A 21,803-nucleotide genomic window follows, 5' to 3' on the forward strand; every position below is an offset into this window, starting at 1 on the left:
CACCTTTGGAGGAACAATACCACACTTTGAGAAACTTCTATAATCTCCTAGATGAGAGCGCCTTAAACTCGGGCAGATTTTATTGTACTTTCTATGAGGCAAATCCTCGTGTGCTGGTTTGGGGTGCCTTTGCTTAGAGACCCCTGTGGTCACCGTTCCCCCTGTGCTGAGCTAATGCTGGTTTCTGGGTGTTGGAAAAGACTTACTGCCAACTTAAAAACTAACTAATGCATCCACGGGGTAGATGTGCTGCAGTAGTGAAAACATCTTTGCAAGGTCCTGTACGCCATGAATCACACAGGGATCGGGGAATTCAAGGTTAGTCCTCACTGTAATCCCATTACCGGGTAGCACTAATTTGGCCCTGCTCCAGGCTCCTTTCTCTTTCACTGACTTTCTCCACAGCAGGTCAGGACAGTGCTCTGCTCCTGTGGCAACGGAGCAAAAGCAGGAACATCCATTGAGTGTTCCCCCTCTGAAGAGACATTGTGGGTAACAGTCCAACCAAGAGAGAATTCACCCCTCGCATTAGGGAGACTGTGGAGAGATTGAAGCAGCTGTATCAGCTGTTGTAAAACAAAGTATTGATCACTGGGTTTCTGGGTTGTTACTGAGATTATTGACTGTTAACTGGTTGGTTTTCCATGAGGTGGTGTTTGATGCGGTGATGTGACCGGATGTGAATCTCACCCACCCATGGGGTTGGGCTGGGAGTTCTCCTTTCCTTCGCAGAGCCATTTCACGTGTCCAGATGCAAACTCCTGCCAGCCTGGCCAGGGGCCTGGGGCCAGTGGGATGGTGGAGGTGGTGCCCCAACGCAACTCTCAAAAGTTTTCACTATTTATATGTTTTAGCAAACAAAGGCATTAATGTACATTGGCTACAAGTTACCTAGTTCTTGTATTCTGTCTTGTGTTGGTTAATGATTCTCTCACTTCCCATGCTAATTAGTCTGTATTCTCAGTCTTTCTTGTCTTTTGGGGTGGTGGGTCTCTTAAGTCCGTGGCTGTGAGTCAGTGGTCACAATTTCCCCCTGCCAGAATTACCTTTTACCCAGTTGGAGCTGATTCAGTGCAGTTGTTGAGTTGGCTTTATTAGTTTCTTCCTTATCTTGGGGGTTCTGCCAAATGTCCTTGTGGCCCATAAATTCTGCATTCTTTGTGCCCACTATCAGCGGCACATCCTTCTTCCCAAGCTTTGTTGACCTCCCCCTAGGTCTGAGATCACTGCCCCAAACCTTAACAAGGCAATTCTACCGACGAGTAGTTTCTCTTCCGAACACCTGGACATCCCTCAGAGCCTGTTATCTGCTGTCACGCGGATTAAATCCCCTTTCTTGCTGATCGGGCTTGAAAGCGCACAGAGAGCAGACATCAAAGAACACCCTGACTTTAAGGAGATCGTTACCGCCCCACGCTCCCCCGGCCGCGGCGGTGCCGTGCGGGCGGTGCGGCCCCGCTCCGGGCCGGCAGCGGGCGCGCTCGGCCCCGCGGCGGGGGCTGGCGGGGCCCGCGCGGACGTGGCCGCGGAAGTGGGTGGCGGGGCCGGGCCGTGCCACGCCGGGACGGGACGGGCTGGGCTGGGCTGAGCCGTGCCGGGCCGAACCGAGCCGTGCCGCACCCCCGTTCCCACCCGCATCCCCTGTTGGCGGCTGCCCGGCGGAGCCATGTCGCGGGGCGGCGGGAAGGGGCTGAGCCTAAAGGACAAGCTGGACGGGAACGAGCTGGACCTGAGCCTCTGCGACCTGAACGAGGTGCCGGTCCGGGAGCTGGTGAGTCCCCGGCCCGGCGGGGATGGGGGCGGGCGCGGTCCCCGGGAAGGGGAGGCGCGGGGGAGACAGATGTGTTGCTGGGGTTGTGACCTGGCCTGCGGGTATTTAAAGCGACGGGGAAGGGGGTTCCGTGTCCCGCCGGCCCGGCAGCCGCTGTTCAGTGCTTATCCCGGGATAAAAACCGCCTTTGGACCCAGAAACCGATCCGGAGATGACGCGACCTCGGAGCAGCCGCGGGGGATGGACAGACTGATGCGGGAGAAACCGCAGAGGCCGAGGCAGAACTAGTGGGTGTCAGAGGGGCTCGGGTGAACCTCCGTGTTCATTTAGCGCTTTATTTCTCTTTCAGGCTGCTCTTCCAAAAGCTACTATCTTGGATTTGTCCTGTAACAACCTCATTTCCTTGCCGGTAAGGTGCTAGAGAGCCTTCGTGGGGATGAGTCTGCTGGGAAATATTTGGAAAAGATAACTAGTGCTTCTTCAGAGGCTCTCCAGGAGGTTTGGAACTGGTGCTTCTTCCCCCATCCTGAGGTGGCTGAATGACTCCGTTGTCAGTGATGGGTCAGTGCTGGTGGTGGGTTTGGCTGAGGCAGAAGAGAGGAAAGGGTTGCACTGAGTGAAGACTGCAGTATCTTCTTGCCAGAGCATCCCCGGGTGAATACAGACCCATTCCATCAGCAGTGGAGACTCGGGTTTGTTCCTGTCATATTGCCATACATCACCTTGTCGGTCTGTCATATGTGTCCCACCTCCATCTTCTGAGGAGAGTGGTTTTCCTCCATCACAGTCCTGTAGGTAGTTAGGAATTTGAGACTGATGCGAGGCGCAGGTTGTGTCCACGTACTCGCCGCAGAGGTTCCTCCATAGGGGTGCTGACCAGCTTTCTCTGGGTTTGTTTGGGTTTCAGTCAGACTTCTGCAGTTTGATGCATCTGGTGAAACTGGATTTGAGTAAAAACCGGCTTCAACAGCTGCCCTTGGACTTCGGCCGCCTGGTCAATCTGCAGCACCTGGACCTTCTCAACAACCGTTTAGTCACCCTGCCAGTCAGCTTTGCACAGCTCAAGGTAAAACTGTTTGCTGGGCAGTTACGTAAAGCTTTGGGATGCAGCCCAGGGTCTTGTGATCCTGCTCAAGTTGATTTCTCTGGTAAAGCATCCATCCTGCTGACTACCCATTCCAAAATTCAGCTGGCTCTGCACCGCAGCTCGGTGAAAATTCTCTCAGTCTATTGAAAACGTCTCTGCTCGTCTTCTGTACCTGTTTCATTCATCTGGAAACTAAGCGGTCCTTTGCTTCTGTTTTGGATCTCTTAAATAATTGCAAGACTGCTGTGCTCTTACAGCCTCCCCTTTGTCGTGCCTTTTTGCAGAACCTGAAGTGGTTGGATCTGAAGGACAATCCCCTGGATCCTGTCCTGGCTAAAGTGGCAGGAGACTGTCTGGATGAGAAGCAGTGTAAGCAGGCTGCTGTCAAGGTAAGGAATCTGCTTTTATTCTCTCTTTTTTTTTTTTTTTTTACTTTCATGGCTTTGTCAGTGGTGTTTCTTCCTCTTTTTGCTTAGCAAGCTTAGCAAGCTGCTGCAGCAGTCTGAAGTTTCTTCAGGCAGTGAGGTGCAGGTTCACTGCACTGACTCTGGTGCTGCTGTGCCTGTGGAAAGCAAACACCTGGCTGAGGGGGATTCTCCTCCACTAGAGGAGTTAAGAGAGGATTAAATTCTGCTTGCCAAGAAAGTAGAGGCATAATCAGACATAATAATCCATGCCTAGGCTTATTGTACAAAAATCTCTGGAGAAGTTCTGGCAAACTATAGACTCACATAAATAGAAATGTTCTGTGATCCCCTGTATCAGTGAGCACCAGTTTGCCATGTTTGTTTTTAATGGGAAAATCTGTTTCTTAATGGCAAAGACTCACAAAGGAAGGTCCGAGCTCTTTCTCCTCAGAGTTGTGCCTGTAGGGGTAGGTCAGGGTTGGGTGTCAGCCCCAGCTGACTGTCCTCAGCCACAATCCAGCTGTTCTGTTCTGAACTGACTGTGCCACGAGCCCCCTGCACAGCCCTCAGGTTGTTTTCTTGGACCTTGAAGGTACTGCAGCACATGAAAGCGATCCAGTCCGAGCAGGATCGACAACGGCAACGGAAACTCCAAGCAGAGCGAGGTAGGCACAAAGAGCCCCCACGTGCTGTCTGCTGAGGACTGCTCTTGGTCTCTCTAACACACCCAAACACACCGGAATCCATCTAACAAATTGCCATCTAACAAGTACTTGTAGCCATCCAAATCCTGAAGATTCAGGGAGTAAAAGGGTAGAAGGGCTGGAGGGAGAAACATAGCAGGGGGTAACTATGTGATTTCTTGCCTGAATAATATTTAGATTTCTAGATGGAAAGTGGTATAGGTTACCTATAAAAATATGAAAGAAAAGCATGGGATTTACTTTAAGGGAAGTCTAATTCTGAGGGAGCAAAATGCAAGGTTTGTAATACTAAATAAAATGATAAAATAAGAGGATAGTTATTTAATTGGTTTCTTCATTCCAATCGGGATCAGATAAGCAGGTAATAAGGAAGATGGCAATGACAACCCTTTAGATAAAAGGGAAAAACTTCCTGTTAATCCCCAGAAATGGAGAAGAAGCGTGAAGCAGAACAGCGAGCAAAGGAGGCTCAAGAGAGGGAACTGCGGAAGCGAGAGAAGGCAGAGGAGAAGGAACGCAGAAGGCGGGAATATGACGCTCAGAAAGCTGCAAAACAGGAGATGGAGAAGAAAACTAAAAAAGAAACGGTGCAGACCCGAAGTAAGTGGTATCAATTTTGGGTGGGATTGCATCAGATTCCATCTTAATCAGACTTTGATGCTGCCAGAATTGCTTTCATGCGGCCCAGGTACTGGGGATGTTGGGAATGGGCAGAGGGAACCTGTAGGAGTTCTGATAGACTCTTGCTGCTGTGCCCTTTTCCTCTTTGCCTGTGCTCTCATGAACTGTGGAGCTACAAGATTCAAATTCTCCAGCTGTTCCCAATGAGAACTTCCCTCCACTTATTTCAAGTGTACTGAACTACACGTGCAAAACCAGATCTTGTGCAACACAGAGGTGCTTTACACCCTCTTCACTGCTGCCCATGAAACTAAATCTGAAACTTTTCATGATAAACAGTTAAATCCTGCACATCTACCTATTTATCAGAGCTAAGTAATGAAAATTCATGACAAAAGCCAACTGCAGCAGAGGCTGAAGTATCTTGCCTGAGCAGTTTGTTTCCGAACGCAGACTGTTAAAGATATTAGATGAATTCCTCACGTTCTGTCCTGTCCATGTTCTCATTACAGAGCCTGCCTCCAGCTCCCGTCCCCCTCAGCCCCCCCGGCACAAGCCCTCGTGGTCACGGTCGGTGCTGAGGGTCCTGCTCTTTGTGCTGTTCTGCATCCTGTGTGCTCTGGCCGCCTGCAAGCTGACAGAGCTGCAGCGTCAGCCCCTGTGCGTCAGCGTGAACACCCTCTACGAGGACGTGGTGGCTGCCCTGCAGAACCACAAGACCCTGCAAAACATGCTACAGCACAACTCGCAGCAGTGATCGTCCTCGACGGGCATTTGCTTCGTCAGCATCTCCTTCCACCATCTACGCAGCCAGAATTCCTATGGAATTGTGTTCTGATGAAACTGCTTTGAACCAGTCAGCGTTGGTTTGCTGGTCCACTCCACAGAGCAGAGTTATTGTTCAGATCATCTTTGCTGTGCATGTTTTGCAGTTGGCCTGTAACTCCCGTTTTTTGCGCACGTTAAACCTAAACTTGTTACCACTTCTCACCTCCAAGTCGTGGTCACCAGGATTGTGAGGTACAGGAAGCTGCCAGTCTATAGGAATGGGAAAAACCAGCCCTCACCTTGCCTGGGTAGCTGTAGCTCTGAGCTGGAGGTGGAAGGTTTTTAATACATATCCATTCCTTGCTCTCATTTCTGTTTGTGCTAAAATTGGTGATATGGCTGTATGGGAATAACACACTAAGGCCCACTCCAGGACCAATTACAGGCATGTAGGATGGCTGTGCATCCGTATGTTGGAGCGAAGAGGCTGATGTGCTATTGAAAGGAGCTGATAATTTTCAATACAACAGTTTTCACAGCAATTTGTCTGAACTGGATGTTTGTGTTGTTAACGCGGTTTTAGTTTTAATTAGGTCCTTTAGGAACAGCCACAAATGATTAGAGAGTACACAGGGGAATGATTCCTGCCTGCTGTATCCATGGTGGCAGCACTGGGTGGCACTGTGGGAGCACTGCTGGCAGGAAAGGTATTAGCCTTGGGGCTGGGGGAAGGCCAGGAAGTTTAGTGGCTTGCACCTGGAGAAGAAAACTCTCCTCTGCAAAGTCCTATTAATCATTTATAATTTCCCTAGAAAATATTTAAAATTAACTAATTTAAAATTTTCCTTATTAAAAAATTGGAACAGAAGTTTGTCGTATCCTTAAGGGCTTTGTGAGTACTAAAATGAAGTTAGGTTTCAGAGAGTATCCGTGCTACTGACTCCACTGAGACACCCTACACTTGTCCCCAAAGTCGCTCCCTCTTCTCATACCTGGGATAATCACTGCCAAGAGCAGTGCTGTGAGGAAATCATCCATAGCAGTTCACACCAAGGTCACCATCGAAACCTTCACCTTTTTGTAACCTGATGGTAAGGCTGTGGTTCCCTGAGTGTCACACAGGATGGAGCGGCAGCATGAGTATCAGATAAAGGCCGGAAGGGCTGCCTCTGCCTTAGCAGGGTGTATGTGTCCAAAGCTTCCTTCAAACGACTTTAAGCTTCACTTTTGGTAACTCATCCTGTTCTTTAAAAGATCCTTGCTCCCTATCCAGAAACGTTCAGGAAAATGACAAACAACATCCAAAGCAACATTTTCCTCCCTGAAGCAATTCCTGCCAGCGGCTGGGCGGGCTCAGCTGTGCCATCCAGGCAAGTGCTGCATAGGTTGGCAAATGCTGGGCTAATACAATTTATTGATTCAAGTCAGCAGTGCTGCTGGCCAGGCCAGGTCTCCTGCTGGATGCCAGGAGTGAGCATGGCAGGTGAGGTTTTTCCACTGGAGGCAGCGGAGTTCCAAAGATTAACTTCCACACGTAGGAGGCAGTTTAATTCTCTCAGCACTCATCTCGGTAAGTGCTGCTGTCACAAAAGCCCTCAACTGTCCTTGTGTGCACACAAGTGCTAATGGCTGCATGGACAGGCCGTGCTCCCCAATCTAATTAAAAGGAAGCTTTTTCTGCCAACTGTTTAGACCTCATAATTCCGACGCATATAATCAGATTTTGAGACCCTCTCTAGATTAAGCTGTCTGGAGACTGAATCAGGGCAGTCTAAATTTATATCTCAAAATTAGTCTTACTCATTCCCATCTGCTACAGCAGAACACGGAGTCTGTTTTGTGAGGTAAAGTTCTTCCACCTCACTAGAGCAGGTGCTGGGGGGGGCAGCACTGTGTTGCTTTAGCATCGGGATTTGTCCCAGAGGAGATAGAAGGTAACTCCTTGCAGTTCAGGAGAGCAGTAGGAAGCATTTCTTTCAACAGAGGACATACCTGTCTATATGCAAGACAACTCATTAAGAAGCAAAGATTATTCAAAATTATTTATTTTATAGAAAGACAAAGAATGCTGACATGCTATGAACTGTGTGCAACTCATGCTCTTGGGGAAGGTGTTCACCATCTTTCTTGTATAAACTCCAGCCATTCAGCAACTTTATCCAACTTTTTTCCTGCTATGATAAAGTCTAAATGTGCTTCAAGTCTTTAAACGAGGATCAATGACTTATCTAAGCACTTCTTCACAGAAGAAAACCGAACAGTTCAACCAGTCAAACAGTAAAACCCTTATTCCCTGGAGCTACCCAGTGAAATCTAAAAGTGAACCCTTCAACCAGACAAAGAGTAAAACCCTTATTCCCTGGAGCTACCCAGTGAGATCCAGACAGAGGTCAGGATTGTGGGAAGTCATCTGCAGATAGATGCGTCGGGACAGCTCCGGCCCGATCCGCCGGGAGGTGGCTGTCACACCCTCGCCACGGTGCACTGGGATATTGGCTAGCATGTTCTCACGCTCCTGGTCTGAGGAGCATTTTCCATAGGCCTAAAAGCAACACAAAGGAACAACACTATCACCCATTGCTCAAAAAAACCAATCAAAGCCATGCACCTGTGACTGCTCTACCCTTCCACAATGTCCGCTCGGTTTTCACCTGGTCCCTCCTCCCCAGTCCCATCTGTGAGCTTGGAGAGAAGAACCAATGCTTCTCCCTCAGTGGTCTGCTCTGGGAATCCAAAGCAGTGGATGCCAAGGAATCAGTTCCTTCACTACCTTAGTGGACTGCTCATACAGAATCGCTGTATCTAATTTAATACCGATTAAATGATTTCTTCCACCCCTTACATCAGCTGGCCACCTGCGCACGGTGCCAGGTATTCCTGAGGCATCCTCACCTGGATCAGAAGCTGAGGAGAAGGGTAGGCAGACACAATAGCCTCAGCCATCGCAGGGCTGACCCGGTTAAATTGCTGTATCTGCCTGTTCCAAACTTTCAAGAGACCCTTTCCAGAATGATCCACCTTTACCCCTCCACACCAACGCTTCTCCAAGTAGAAAGAGAACCCCGTATCCTCTCGTTCTCGCCTAGGGAGAACAAGGAATGAGGAAGGGAATAAGACAATGAAGAAAAAACTGTCCCTGTGCCTGTAGTCGCAGAGCCAGAACACTGTCCCTCACTCGTGCTGTTAGAGACACTGCTGGCATCAAAAGAAATGTTGACAATTTGACCCTATTTGCTTTATATTCGTTACCAATTTCTTTTAAGACCCAGATTGATATGGAAAAAAAAGCAATCCTGACACAAGCCAACACACAGAAAAAGTGGTAAACAAGAATTCACCTTCTGGCTGTCAACCATAACACTTTTACATGTAATTTTTAACATCTCGTCTCCTCTCACAGCTGACATGGAAAATCCAGCAGCTACTGTGAAAGGAATGCCAGGACTGTGTGAGACTGCATGAGATGGCTTTCTGAGCTATCACTGTGTAACACACTGCTATTCTTCCTTAACAGAAACAGCAAAGTGGTTCATTCTCAGGCGTGTCTCTCTTGGTTATGCACTGTAGAAGAAAAGCTGGTACTGTAAGAGCCCAGCCCTACTTGCATTCCCTTCTCACTCCAAAAATCTGCCTGAGAACAATAGCTTTACTTGATGTCAAGACTCCAGGGTGAAACCTGAGGGTGCTGAGGCACTGGAACAAGTAGCCCAGAGAAGCTGCGGCTGCCCCATCCCTGCAAGTGTTCAAGGCCAGGTTGGATGGAGCTCTGAGCAACCCGGTATAGTGTGAGGTGTCCCTGCCCATGGCAGGGAGTTAGACTAGATGATCTGTAAGGTTCTTTCCAACCCAAACCAGTCTGTGGTTCTGTGAAATCAGGGTCTGTCCTCACCTCTCCAAGGGCAGGACATCAGTTTCAAGAACAAGTCCTGTGTTGAGGGAGCTGCATTAGCAGCTGCTGTGTGTCGCCTGCTCCTTTAAAAACCATTATACACTGTGTTGTACCTTCTATTCCCTCCCAGTAACTGAAAGTGCAGCCTCTCCAAATGAAGGACCAAACCTCCTCTGCTTACTCACTTGAATGGTGCCTCAGCCACAGCTTTTGTGAACATAGTGGCATATTCCCCGAGCTCCTCACAGCTGTCAAAAAAGCTGACCTGGACTTGTGTGCACAGCTGCAGATCCACCAGGGCCTGTATCACCATTGGAAACAACAAATGGGACAATCAGTCTTGTCACATCAAACCCTACTTTCGTCTGAAACAGAAAAGGGTTACAAAGATCTCGCTGTAGAACAAGAACATCTGCTCTCTCCCCATTTTGGGAACAGTTAATTTACGGCACTGAAGTATTCAGGGGCAGTCTGTCTCTGCCAGGTAGTATCAGTTCAGCGTCCTCTGAGCTGCCACAGCTCCTCCATGGCACACTCTTGTTACACACAGGGCACTACGGATGGGCTTTGCCAACTGCATCCTCCCATCCAAGAAACGGTGTGACTAGGTCAAATGTTCAAACACTGGCAGACAACAGATGATGGCTGCATATCTGTTTTAAAAGGTACTCACTTCTTCCATGTCCATTCTGGTTAACTCCAGGCCAGAATCCTTAATTTTCCTTTTTCTCCCTTTTCTCTGGTCCTCTTGGTTCCCAGGCGCTGCTGCCTGTTGCAGTCTCTGTTTTGACTGAACTCCGAGGGACCTAAAAGGAGTAAAAGTAAGACCAGGGTGAGAGGCTGGATAGGCCTTTGCTTCTGTCTTTGTATAACAAACAGTGGAGCAGATCTGGGTGGGAATACCGCTCATACTCCAGTCTTTGCTAGTAGGAGTTAATATAAACACCTATGGCATTTTTCAAGGCCAGAGAAAAACATAGAAGTGTTTGGAGGGAAAGAAGTTTGACCTGAAATAATTTTCTACTCCAACTACTGCCAGAGCCAGAATTTTCCCAGGTAGCTTCTCCATCACGTGAGCTACATAGCTCTGCAGGGTCATCTTCTGCCCTTCTGTGCAGCTGTCAACCTTCTGCAAAGATGGGAAAAAAAGGGGTTAAACCATTCTGAGGTACACATAGAAGCACAGCAAACTATGGCTCTGGTTCTGGTTTTGCAGATGAGTCTGTTCACACTTGCTCTTCAGGGAAAGCAGGCAATACTTGACCCTGTGTACAGTTACAGCAGAAAGAAATAAAAAATAATTCCCACTTCATGGAGCAATGTTACCCCTTCAGGGATGTGTGAACATTTTTAACTAGGAAAGTTTGTCAGAACTTTACATTATACAACCCAGCGGTTTTGATCCATTAATAGCTCAAACCCCCAGATTTCTGTTTTACTGAAAGCCTGCATTCATCCCCCACATAAGATTTTGTCCCACACCGAAACATTCCTGCCACAAAGAGGGATGACAAAACACCAGTTTTGCATCAAGGCATGTACAGGAGCACAAAAGTCATAAGCGCTCTCACTTGTTTGTAATTCTGAGCCATGGACAAAAACTCCCCCAAGCCAAGCAGAACCAGGACATTTAGTTCTTCTGTCCGGTCATCTCCCATCTGTTCAGATATGAAAACAAATAGTCAGGCTAACAGTCTGTTCAGAATTCACTCAGACTCCCACTCAGAGCAGGGAGTTTAGGGGGTGTTTACTTGTGTTGCTAAATACAATTATGAGTGAGTCCGAACAACAGACGAAAAAAAGGCAAAAACATCAAGATTTTAATTGCACACCTGAGACGACACAGTCTTTCTCCTCCAGGTGATACTGCAGGGAACAGCCTGGTTCTCAACCACACAGGAATAACTGGCAGCCTCCAAAGCCCTAAGGATCTGCTCACCACCTTCTACCTGTAAGAGGGCTGAAATGGGCACATGGGTCAGGCCTCCACAGAGAGGAGACAAACAGCCAGTGCAAAGCAGGTGCAGGCTGTGAGGACAACTACCTGGATCCAGCACCACTGTTATGTATTTCTGGCACTCTCCCGGCCGCTGAGCTTTCAGCGTCTTGGCAAGGGCTCTCTTCCTCTCTTTCTCCTCCTCCTGCAGCCTCCTCTTCGCCTCTCGTTCTTTCCTCCTCTCCCATGCAGCCTGGCAGACTGCCTCCCTTTCCCTCTGACTATACTGTCGCTTCTTGGGAGGGGGGGACGTTTCTGTGCTTGCTCCGCTTACCAGGGGGCTGCTGGGCTCGTCTTGGCCGACCGGCAGCGCAGGTCCCTCAGCACCGCACGTGCTGTTTTCACCGCCCCAACAACCTCCTCCAGACGGCGCTGGGTCTCCCCACGGCCCTTCGCCGCCCGGAGCCAGCAGGTCACCGCTAGCGCAAAGCCCGCCGTCCGGCTGCCAGCAGGGCTCAGAACCCGCTCCCCCTCTCGCCGCGACCCTGCTACGCAAAGCGGCGACCTCCTCCTCCACCACCACCACCTCCTCCTCCGCCTCCTCGCCCCCGCTGCTCACCACCACAACTTCGGGGGCGGGAGATGGGGGCCGCGGGGGCCTCGGCTTGTGGAGCTCCAGCAGGGAGGACAGGCTGGGCAGCTCCTCCTCGCTGCCGCTCTCAGACCGCAGCTCCGCCATCACGACCCCTCCCCTCAGAAAATCCCCCCCCGCGGCCACCCCTGGGGGGGGGGGGGGAAGCCCGCGCTGGGCGCTGATTGGCCGGAGGCGCGAGCGGGCCAATCGCCGCCAGGTGCGCGCGCACGCCGCCATCCCAGCGGGGGGCGGGGAAGAGGAAGGGAACAAGATGGCGGCGCTGGGGAGGCTCTGTGAGTGAGGGGGCGGTTTCACCCTCTGAGGGGAGTGGGGAGCGGGAGGGTGAGCTTGAGAGGGAGTGGGGCCGTGCGCCCCCACGCCCTCCTCACCACCACCACCATGGGAGGTCGCTCCGCGGGATGTTGCGTCCCCCCCACCCCGGGGAGCTCGGGGGGTCAGGGGTTTCGCGTTTCGCCCTGCGAGCTGAGGCGGAGCCGCGGTGGAGTGGGCGGGTTTGTGTAAGTGAAAGTGTGACTGTGGTTCGCTCCGTGACAGATCGCCTGTAGTTTGTCACGTGCCGGAGGCTTTCGTTTACTTAGTGGGTCGTCTCCTGAAATTAGTGGGGTTCTGTAGGGCAATTACCTGTTTCTCGACATGGAATCATGGGCAGGTTTCGGTTGGAAGGGGCCTTAAAGATCATCTTGTTCTAGCCCCCTGCCGAGGGCAGGAACACCTTCCACTAGCCCAGGTTGCTCCAAGCCCGATCCAACCTGGCCTTGAACACTTCCAGGGATGGGGCAGCCACAGCTTCTCCGGGCAACCAGAGGCCTCACCGCCCTCACAGGGAAGAATTTATTCCCAATATTTAACCTAACCCTTCCCTCTGTCAGTTTGAAGCCATTCTCCCTTGTCCTGTCACTCCATCCGTTGTCCAAAGTCCCTCTCCAGCTGTCCTGGAGCCCCTTTAGGCACTGGAAGGGGCTCTAAGGTCTCCCTGGAGCCTTCTCTTCTCCAGGCTGAACACCCCCAGCTCCGTGCTTCAGAGTCCCTTACTGCCACTCCCAGGGCTCTGTAATCCTTCTTAAAGTCATTAATCATAAAATCACAGAACCATTAAGGTTGGAAAAGACCTCCAAGATCATAAAGTCCAACCTTTCTACTCCTTTCGGATACTCAAACTGCTCCTGGCTGTATTGCTGATTATATGCCTATATATTGTACTGAATTGGAGTCTGCTTATTTGTAAGATTTCAGAATATAACTATGTGAGTAAGTGCCATTTGGTCAAGGGGGAAACTGAAGCAGAGATCACAACTGGTCTACTTGCCCTTTGTCAAAGCAATGTAAGAGGAGTATAAGCAATTAAGGGACATCTGTACTGCATTTTACAAGAATAAAACAGGAATTTGTGCATGTCCTTAAACATCGTTGCTGAGAGTTTTATTCCTCCCTGGGCAGCAGCAGCAGCAGCACTTGAGATGTGTCCTCTTTGCAGGGGACTTAGGCCATGGTGGTCTAATTTATCTTGGAAGCACTTTTTTTTTCCCAAAGGGCTTTCACTTGCCTTTAGTTTTAAAGCCTGTCTTAACTGATACCCTTTACATCTGACAAATGAAATTATGTGTAATAGTTTTTCAGCTGATGTTGTGGTTCTTTCTCCAAACCTAGTTCTAACCACTCCCCAGACAAGCCTGGTTGCTGTCAGATGGGCTTCTAAGAAAACGGGGGGCAGCTCCAAAAACTTGGGTGGCCGCAGCCCTGGGAAACGCTACGGGTTCAAAAAAGTAGAAGGTAGGTCTGAGCACCTGCTGGGTCTTATTTGCATTTCACTGGGTTCTTCACAGCTTCTCCCCTGGTACTTGTCACTTGTTGAGTGTTTCAGGAGGAGGTGGGCAGGGCATTTTCCAGGAGAAGGGAAAGGGGAGGATCAGTGAAGCCTCGTGATCAAGGGTTGCTGGTGGGAGGGTGGGGTGAGTCAGCCTCCCACCCCAGGAGCCCTGCCGGCCACCAGCCAAAATTGCCTACAGAAAATGTACTTTGGTTTATCCTTTTCCTCTCTGGAGCACCCGGAGGGAGGGAACGCTGCGGGACACCTCATAACTGCACTGCACTTTCCCCCCACGCTGGGTGGAAAAACTGAGTCTTTCCAGTGTTTACAAAGGAGAGAATTACGAGGCTTAGCAGAAGCCAAAGTGCAGATTCTTGCAGCTGAGTGCTCAGTAATTATTAGCTTTGCTGATGGAAACATATCGATGTAAAGGTAATAAAACAAATGCCTTCAGCAACCAGAAAATGCCTTGTACCCCAGAAGCAATCTTTTCACATCTGACTTTTTGCCATGCTCTGTCAGTTGTCCCTTATTTCCTGCTAATAGCATATTTGTTAAGATGCTTTTAGCGTTTAAAGTAATTTTTCCTAGGAAAATGCCCACAGAAAGCTGTGATTTGTAATTCCTGGAACAACTTGTGTTCTGCCAGGGCTTTGGGGAGCTGCTTCTCTGGAGTCTGACCCTGTCACTCTCTTGCAGGTGCCTTTGTCCATGCAGGCAACATTTTGGCTACGCAGCGGTTGATCCGCTGGCATCCCGGCGCTCAGGTAAGGCCTTTTCTCTCTATTCCCTGGTTCTCAGAGAACAGCAGCCCACCCAGAGTCCCACACCTACTGCCTCCTCTCTTTCAGTCTCATTCTTAATGCTCATCCCTGTGTTCTATATGTCCTGACATCGGGGTTTCATCACCTGGTATCTGTTGGTCACAGAGCCTGCTCAGAGCCACCCCTGTGTCCACGGGACTCAGGGGAGAACTGCAAGTTATGGATATCCCAGAACACTTCTGTGGCCTGACTGGGCACTTGTCCTTCAGGGTGAAATGGGTGTCTCCTCCCTCGTACTGAGCACCATTGCACACTGATTGCTTGGAAGCAAGTTGTGTGGCTTTCTTTTATTTTAAAATACAAAGCAACAGATGCTGTTGAAGCCGGGATATCAAACGAGGCAGACCAGCGATCAGATCTGCTTTAGCTGGGGGCCTCCAGCCCCTCCTTTCTAACGCTCCTCATCCTCTCCCAGGTGGGGATGGGCCGTAACAACACACTCTACGCCCTGGAGGACGGGATTGTGAGATACACCAAGGAGGTCTATGTGCCCCGGCCCCGCAAGAGCGAGAGCAGGGATGTGATCTGCCGCCTGCCCAAAGGAGCAATCCTTTATAAAACCTTTATCAGTGTCATCCCCAACACAGAGGTAGGAAGCTTCAAACTGGTCACCATGCTGTGAGCCTCCTGTGTCACGCAGGCACGGATGGGAAGGACAGACCACTACAGCTGGACTGGCATCTGAGGATGAGAGTGTTCTAGCTCTGGAGATACCGGTTTAGGACTTGGTTTGGCTCCTAAAGCACAGGTGGTCAGTGTTCAGGCACTGGGATCACCTGCTGGAATTTGAAAGAGTGTTTAATAAATGCAGTGGGGCAGCTGAAGGTCTTGGCCGATCACAGAATGTGTTATCGTGTTCATTTAGCATCTGGACAACCTGTTCCATTGTGCCACTGGATGACTTCCCTCTACAATCACTCTTATGTCCCACTAATAATTCCCTCTTATTTTTACTCATTTTTAGTCATTACCATTCTATTTGTACCTTAATTTACAATACTGCAGAACAGATCCTTTTCCACGTGCATCTAACGCTGTGTTCCAGGAAGCTGGATTTTTCCCTCTGTCTAACTCACCTCAATGATTAACTCAAATACCTAAATGTTCCATTCACTGGCCACATGAGGCAAATTCACAGGCATAACTCTCAACTCATGACTAAGTTCTGGGGCCTGGTAAGATACTGAAGTCTGGGCTGGCATTTGAAGCTCAGCAGCTGGAGGTGTGTCATAAAGCCATAATCCAGGAGACTTATCATTTTATCTTTGAGTCATTACATGATATTTTTGAGCTTATATTGCTCGAAATGAAGGAGCCCAAATGACTTGTGGCCAAACTGATCTCATTTTATCTACAGGTTGGTAAACAATTTGAAACATTGACTCTGCAGTAGAAAACAGGTTATCAAAATTGGTGGTGTAAGGACACCGGTGTTGACATTATTAGACAGTTCTTCTGCTCTGCAGAAGACCAGGTGAACTGGGTCAGCCACACGTGTCCACCTGTGCTTCACATTCTTCATGGAGACCACCAGCTGTTGTGTCCACACGTCTGTCCTTCCCCCGACTGCAAATCCAGTCCCATGATTCATCTCAGTGGTCGGTGTTTGCACACAGCAGGTAACACAACCCCCAGAGCCTCTCCAAATCCATGTCTGAGGTCTGTACAGACCTGCTGTTAGTCTCAGGTCCATTGCTCCAGAGCACACAGCGATGCTCCAGTGCAGATCCACTCACAGTGGGGATCCCCACCTGGCAGCCAGTACAGGGATACAGTAAAACACCTGGTAACCTACGAAACGAGTGAAGTAGCATGACACCAGGAGTGTCTGAGGTCTGATCCTTGGTATAGCCGGCAGTGCTGCCTCACTGAGGTACAATGTGCTGCTCCTGAGGAGCTGTGGCTGAGCAGACCTTCCCCTTGGCTTTGCCCTGTGCAGCTCCAGCAGCTGGTCCGTCTCCTTTGGTAACAGTGTTTGCCAGAGAGGAGCAAGCAGATGTCCCTGGTTGCTCTGCTGGCTCCGTGGTTGTCCTTGTGCTGCAGGAGAGATGGCAATGCTGGCTGGGTCTCTACTGATTGTGGATCTGGGTGAAGGTTTGGCCATTCCCTGCGGAGGGGAACAGTGTCCCAGGCACTTCTGTCGCTGACAGCACAGGAAGCAGCAGCAGGCTGAGGCTGAGGCCTTACACCGCTGTGTTTCGCTGAGTTTGGTAGCTGAGAGGGGCATGGAAAGGGTCTGGAACACCACATCTGTCCAAGGTCTCTGAGCTTATTCCTGATCCTGAGAAAGCTGGAGGATGCCTCAGAGCGTGCTCATAGGGAGGTGGCATCTATTGAGGAGAGAGGAAGAGCATTACAACAGATCAGAAATAACGAGGAGATTATCCCACCTCTTCTTACAGAGCGGATGACAAGGCTCACAACCACCACCAGCCTGAAATTAAGCCCCCGCAGCCCCCAGCACAGCCGGCTGTTGGCGGGGGAACACATGGAGACAATCTTAGCATCAGTCTGCAACACAGCACAGCAGAAACCTGCCCCCCTCACACTGTGTGCCACGTTCCTGCTCTCCCCTGTTCCCCTTCAAGGACTTGGCACAAGGCCAGAAAAGACTTGACTTTTGTTAAGAGAGGACTGTTATTTGCTTTCCTTTAACCAGGGAAAAAAATCACTGGGATTTACACAAGCACCTACAAACCAGGCTTTCTACCCAGGTTTCAGCAGTGAGTCTCACTGTGTAGCAGCAGAGAAGAACCTCCAGGCCTTGTCACGTTTATTCTGGCAGAGCTGGACTAACCTTCACCCCACGGCACGTGATGGGAGTGGCCCGGGGATGTTATGGAAGAGCTTCCATTGCAGTTCCTCAGCTACTTGTCCTTGGGGATTTGCTCTCCTGTTCTCTCAGTGCTCTGGTTTCACAGAATCACAGAATGGTTTGGGTTAGACGGGACCTTAAAGATCATCCAGTTCCAACCCCCTGGCATGGGCAGGGACACCTTCCACTAGGTCAGGTTGGTAGTTTTAGGGCAGGTACCGTTAGTTACAGCTCCAGACACTGAGTGGTAAGTGCTGACTATGCCAGACTTCATGGTATAGCTTTAAGAGCTCAAAATCCAGGTAAATCAGTGAACTTAAAGTGCTCTGCTCAGAGTTTCAAAGGTTTTTGTTCTGCTTTAGGCAATGAGGTCTCTGTTAACAGGAGCCTCTCAGGATGCTGTTGCAGGACGTACTTGGTAGGTGCACTTGCTTTTCCCTATTCTATTGTGGGAGTACAAATCCAAAGTATCATAACAGGCAAAGCATCCTGCTCATAAATAAGCCATAAACACTTAAAGGTAATAGCAAGGGACCTCCCAGGAGTGTCCTGCAGGGAGAAGGGAGCAAGAACCCATGGAAGCCATAAAGATCCAAAAATAACATTCCCAGCTTGGACTTGTATGGAGCAGGTGATCTGAAGGGCCTGTTCTTTCTCCCTGGGGCTCTGCCCTGCCTCCCAGCACAGGCATTTCTGCAAACACACCGGGGGGAGATGGATCATTAACTAGCACAGATGTACACCAAAGGAGCCTCCCGATACACTTTGTGCTTTCCCAGAGATAAAAGCTATCAGGGAAAGGCAATCACAGAGAACAGAGTCCTCAGCTACCAACTGCTGAAGGAAGACACAGATATGGGCCAGAGCAGGGACTCTGCCAGCCCCCTGGGCAGGGAGGGGGAGCTCACCTCCTGGGATGGCTCTGCCCACAGCCCAAACCTCTCGGCGATCATCTGGTGGATTTCCCGCTGGCGATCTTTCTTCCGCACGCTCTCGTAGCTTGGCAGGCGGGGCTGCTCCCAGGAAGGGAGCCGGTAGGTGCTGGGGGGTCCAACGCAGAAGAGCTCATCTCCCTAGAAATGCCCATCCCGGGAAAGAAGGGTCAGTGTGACAGTGGCTCTCTTCACTGGTGCTGCTTTGAGTTACTTCAGGGTTCAGAGTTGCAGGTGCCCTGCCATCAACTCCTAGAGAGGAAATCCCTCCCAGGAGGCAATTACACCTTGACGTGCTTTGCAGGATCCGAAGCCATCAGGGATCTACCTGGCACTTCATGCTCCAACACCTCAGGGCACCGTGGTGTCCTCGGTAGTATCCCTGCCCCTCATACCCCACCTCCCCCTAGGGTTTTACATACAGGCAGCACTTCCCAAAGCTGTGGGACAGCACCAGAAGATGCTGTCCAGCACCTTCTCCATAGGTGAACCCAATAACTACAGTCTCTTCCCAACCTCATGAGCATCTTTGCCCCCATTCCCGCCCAGCTCCTATCAGGGATCCTGCCATCACCTGCATGCCGGGGTTCTCGGCAGCGCTCTCCAGCCGGGAGGCTCCACGCTGGGGTCCCACCAGCCGTTGGCTGCTGCTGAAGTAGGGTGGGGGGCGGTCCTGCAATGAGGAGGACATGAGCAAAGTCAAAACCCCTCACGTCCTGCCTGGCAGCTCACATAGGACAGCATGGGAAGTGGGACTCTGGCAGAGGAAAAGCTGCTCCCTCTGCCCATCTGGCTCATGCAGCTCTCGCTGCTGGCAGTCTCTGCCTGTTCCACAACACCGATGGCTCAGGCACATCCTCTCCAGCAGCACAGGGCCCGCTCCAAGGGGCACAGCACAGCCTGGGCCTGGGGCAGGGTTTCACTGAGACTCAGCAGAACCATTTCTCTTTGGGGAACAACAAAACCCAACCCAATTATTCCGCTGGTGTGGATAAGAGCTCTGTTGTGCGCTCAGGGTTACAGAACTTGTAAACTCTTCTCTACCGAGGTTGTCATTTCAGGATAACGCAGCAGGCAGATCTGCAGGGCAATAGTCGTGCCACTCCTGAGCAGTCTTGCTTCAGTTAAACTGGATTCCCTGTCAAGGTGTTGAGCAACAGTGAGCAGAAATCCTACTCACAGAGAACGGCCCCTCGAGCCAGAGCCAGGACTTGAACCTTGGCCATTCCTTGCTCTCAGAAAACCCCATCTCTGTCAGCTGAGAAACTCCCAGGGAGGCACGTGAATGACTGATTTACTTTTGCTCTTAACAACCAAGGAACTGTTTGTCTTGGCCCTACAGCACAACTATGGAGACTGCAGGAACACAGGGCCCAACTTGCGTATCAATAACCGATGAGCAAAACCAGCACAACTACACCTGCCCAAAAGCTGCCTCACGTGCTACAACTGCTTTACTTTATCTGATGGAAACACATCCTATACACATTCCCTTTCCGTATATAGTTCTTTGCATCCATCTTTCCCACGCAGCCCTGCTTGAACCTCCCACCCCAGAGCCAGGCCCCAGCACGGCACAGGCTCTGCAGCTCAGGGTGCATCCTCACTGCCTCAGGGAGCAGCTCTACAGGGCAGGGATCACGGCAGCAGGGCCTAATTCCAATGTGTGCCATGGGCAGGCAGCAGGGAGGAAGGGGGGGAAAGGAGCAATTAATCATGGCTGCACTATTAGTGCAGCCCATTCCCACTGTGATTTTTGCTGAGGACTTCCTAGCCTGCACTGGACTATTAGATTTGCCTTTCCCAGCACAAGTTTCTCTATCCCTTGCTAGCGAGGCTGAACATCCCCTCCTCTCCCGTAGAGGAGCCGTACCTGCAGCCCTCCCCTCAAGACCCATCCAGCCCTGGAGGCTGAGCTTTCCCCAGGCAGTCACCACCACAAAAGCAGTGCTGGCTGCACACACTGCTCTTTTTTCATCAGCTTCCCCAGTTGAAAGCCAGCCCCAGGAAATTAGAGATGCGAGCGAAAGGGCTTTGTGTCTCACTGCTCCTTCCCTGGGAGCTGTGCACAAGAGAGCCAGCAGTCAGGGATGTGAGTGGCTTTGTCTGCCTTTGCCCTCAGCTTCCATCCCCCTTCCCTGCTGGGTCCCTTCCCGGTAAAGCAGAACCCAACCCCACACACGACTGTGCAGGGGGAGGAGAACACCCCCCTGAGCTGCGTGGGGAGCAGGGGCACCTGTTAGTGTTGGGTCTTGGAGATACAACCCCAATGGCACAGCCAGGCAGGACTGGGTGGGTGGACGGATCTCTGGGATAGAGTGGGAGCAAGGAGGCAGCAGAGCCCAGCTCATTCATCAGCAACCAGCCAGGCTGCAGGAGGGCAACCCGGCAGTGCAGCCCCACAGACCCAGCACAAGGGAACAGGAGCTCGGGGGGCAGCGGGGGACTCATGGGCAGGAGGAAGAGAGGGAGGACTCGGAGGGCACTCACATACTGGCTGGGGGTCTGGAACAAGCGGCAGGAGCAGAGGAACTGGCAGCACATGGGGTCCCGGTGGTACAGGAGCAGCAACAGGATGAGGATCGCCACGATGAAGACGGAGGTGGACACCGCTGCCGGGGGAAAGGAGCGGCGAGTGATCCGGTGGCCCGACGGGCCCGCAGGCCTCCTGCCGCTCGCCCTCGCCCCCTCGGCTGTCGCGGCACAGAGCAGCTTGGAGAAGCCCCGGAGAAGCCGGTTCCACCTGCTGCCCGTCCCAACGGCGCCAAAGCCCCTTTGTGCCCAACATCTCTCTCTCTCTACGAGACCGGGAAGAACCTGAAGAGCCGGGGCGGGGGCTCACCCCATCACGGACCGCGGCAGCGGGGACCGGCCCCGGGCGACCCACCCCGCATCCCCCTCCCGGGGCTCTCGGCTCTCTCAGCACCACGGTGCCGGCTCGCCGGCGCTCCTGTCTCCGGGAACCCACGGCTCCCACCCGGCCCACGCGCTGCTCCGCGGAGCCCACTGGCACCGCCAGCCCCCACGGGCACCGCCACCCCGCCACCCACCCCGCTCGGCCCCCAACCCCGGGAGCCAGCGGGACCCCGTATTAGGACCGGACGCTGCAGCGATACCCCCAGACCGGGGGTATCCCCTCACCGGCACAGCCCGGGAGGCACCGGCAAAGGCCGATCCCGCCCGGCGGCCGCCCCCGCTCCGCTCCCGGCCCCGGCGGAGCCCGCTCCCGGCACTCACTGGCGGCGATGACGATGGCCAGGACGTTGCTGTCCATGCCCGCGCTGGCGGCCGCCGTGTTGCCCGAGGCCTCCCCGGGCTGCGCCATCCCGACCCCGCCGCCGGCAGCCCCTGCCCGCCGCCCGCGCCACACCGGCCGCGACGGGCGGGGCGGGGCCGGGGCGGGGCCGAGGCGGGGCCGGGGCGGGCGGGCTCAGCGCTCCGGGGGCTCCCGGGCCGCTCCCCTCCGCACACGCGCCCGGGCCAGCCCGGCTCGTCCGCGGGTGCCCCGGCCCCGTGCCGGGGTTACCGGAGCCCCGCGGGGCTCCCGGGATCACCAACACGCGACAGCCCCAGCGCTGCCCCGCTCC

The 21,803-nt window shown here is 52.1% G+C and overlaps 4 protein-coding genes across 7 annotated transcripts in view; 2 read left to right on the top strand and 2 right to left on the bottom strand.

The window, feature by feature from the left end:
* Nucleotides 1-11,922, bottom strand: part of ACSF2 (acyl-CoA synthetase family member 2) — a 50,547-nt gene extending 38,625 nt beyond the window's left edge. Inside the window, exons 1-6 of one of the 3 annotated variants that reach the window (XM_039390267.1) lie at nt 11,292-11,922; nt 11,080-11,207; nt 10,819-10,905; nt 10,255-10,376; nt 9,921-10,053; nt 9,433-9,548 (exon numbers count right to left, since the gene is read on the bottom strand). In XM_039390267.1, coding sequence (XP_039246201.1) covers nt 9,433-9,548; nt 9,921-10,053; nt 10,255-10,376; nt 10,819-10,905; nt 11,080-11,207; nt 11,292-11,922 — 1,217 coding nt within the window. The remainder of the gene's footprint in view (nt 1-9,432; nt 9,549-9,920; nt 10,054-10,254; nt 10,377-10,818; nt 10,906-11,079; nt 11,208-11,291) is intronic. The other 2 variants (XM_039390269.1, XM_039390268.1) reach the window with 2 other exon arrangements.
* On the top strand, nt 1,509-5,900 carry LRRC59 (leucine rich repeat containing 59). Its single transcript, XM_027749862.2, has 7 exons — nt 1,509-1,771; nt 2,121-2,180; nt 2,679-2,837; nt 3,143-3,247; nt 3,858-3,930; nt 4,396-4,569; nt 5,103-5,900. The coding sequence occupies exons 1-7, from the start codon at nt 1,667-1,669 to the stop codon at nt 5,345-5,347; spliced, it is 921 nt and encodes a 306-aa protein (XP_027605663.1). The 5' UTR covers nt 1,509-1,666; the 3' UTR covers nt 5,348-5,900.
* Nucleotides 11,923-12,053: 131 nt separating the features above from the next.
* Nucleotides 12,054-15,310, top strand: MRPL27 (mitochondrial ribosomal protein L27). The gene is made up of 4 exons (XM_027749860.2): nt 12,054-12,110; nt 13,486-13,608; nt 14,345-14,412; nt 14,885-15,310. The coding sequence occupies exons 1-4, from the start codon at nt 12,089-12,091 to the stop codon at nt 15,089-15,091; spliced, it is 420 nt and encodes a 139-aa protein (XP_027605661.1). The 5' UTR covers nt 12,054-12,088; the 3' UTR covers nt 15,092-15,310.
* On the bottom strand, nt 14,731-21,566 carry LOC114003170. Of its 2 annotated transcripts, XR_005566868.1 has the most exons (6): nt 21,454-21,566; nt 20,707-20,828; nt 18,791-18,889; nt 18,193-18,357; nt 17,267-17,378; nt 16,748-16,799 (listed from the first exon to the last, which is right to left on the bottom strand). XR_005566868.1 is itself a non-coding variant. In XM_027749858.2 (5 exons), the coding sequence occupies exons 1-5, from the start codon at nt 21,539-21,541 to the stop codon at nt 16,653-16,655; spliced, it is 621 nt and encodes a 206-aa protein (XP_027605659.1). In that variant the 5' UTR covers nt 21,542-21,566; the 3' UTR covers nt 14,731-16,652. The 2 variants fall into 2 exon arrangements, 1 of the variants encoding a protein (XP_027605659.1); XM_027749858.2 differs by lacking the exon at nt 17,267-17,378 and having other exon boundaries at nt 14,731-16,799.
* Nucleotides 21,567-21,803: the final 237 nt, after the last annotated feature.

This window comes from Pipra filicauda, unplaced genomic scaffold, assembly GCF_003945595.2.
Source record: "Pipra filicauda isolate LSUMZ 115617 unplaced genomic scaffold, ASM394559v2 scaffold80_size11013439_pilon, whole genome shotgun sequence".
Lineage (NCBI taxonomy): Eukaryota > Metazoa > Chordata > Aves > Passeriformes > Pipridae > Pipra > Pipra filicauda.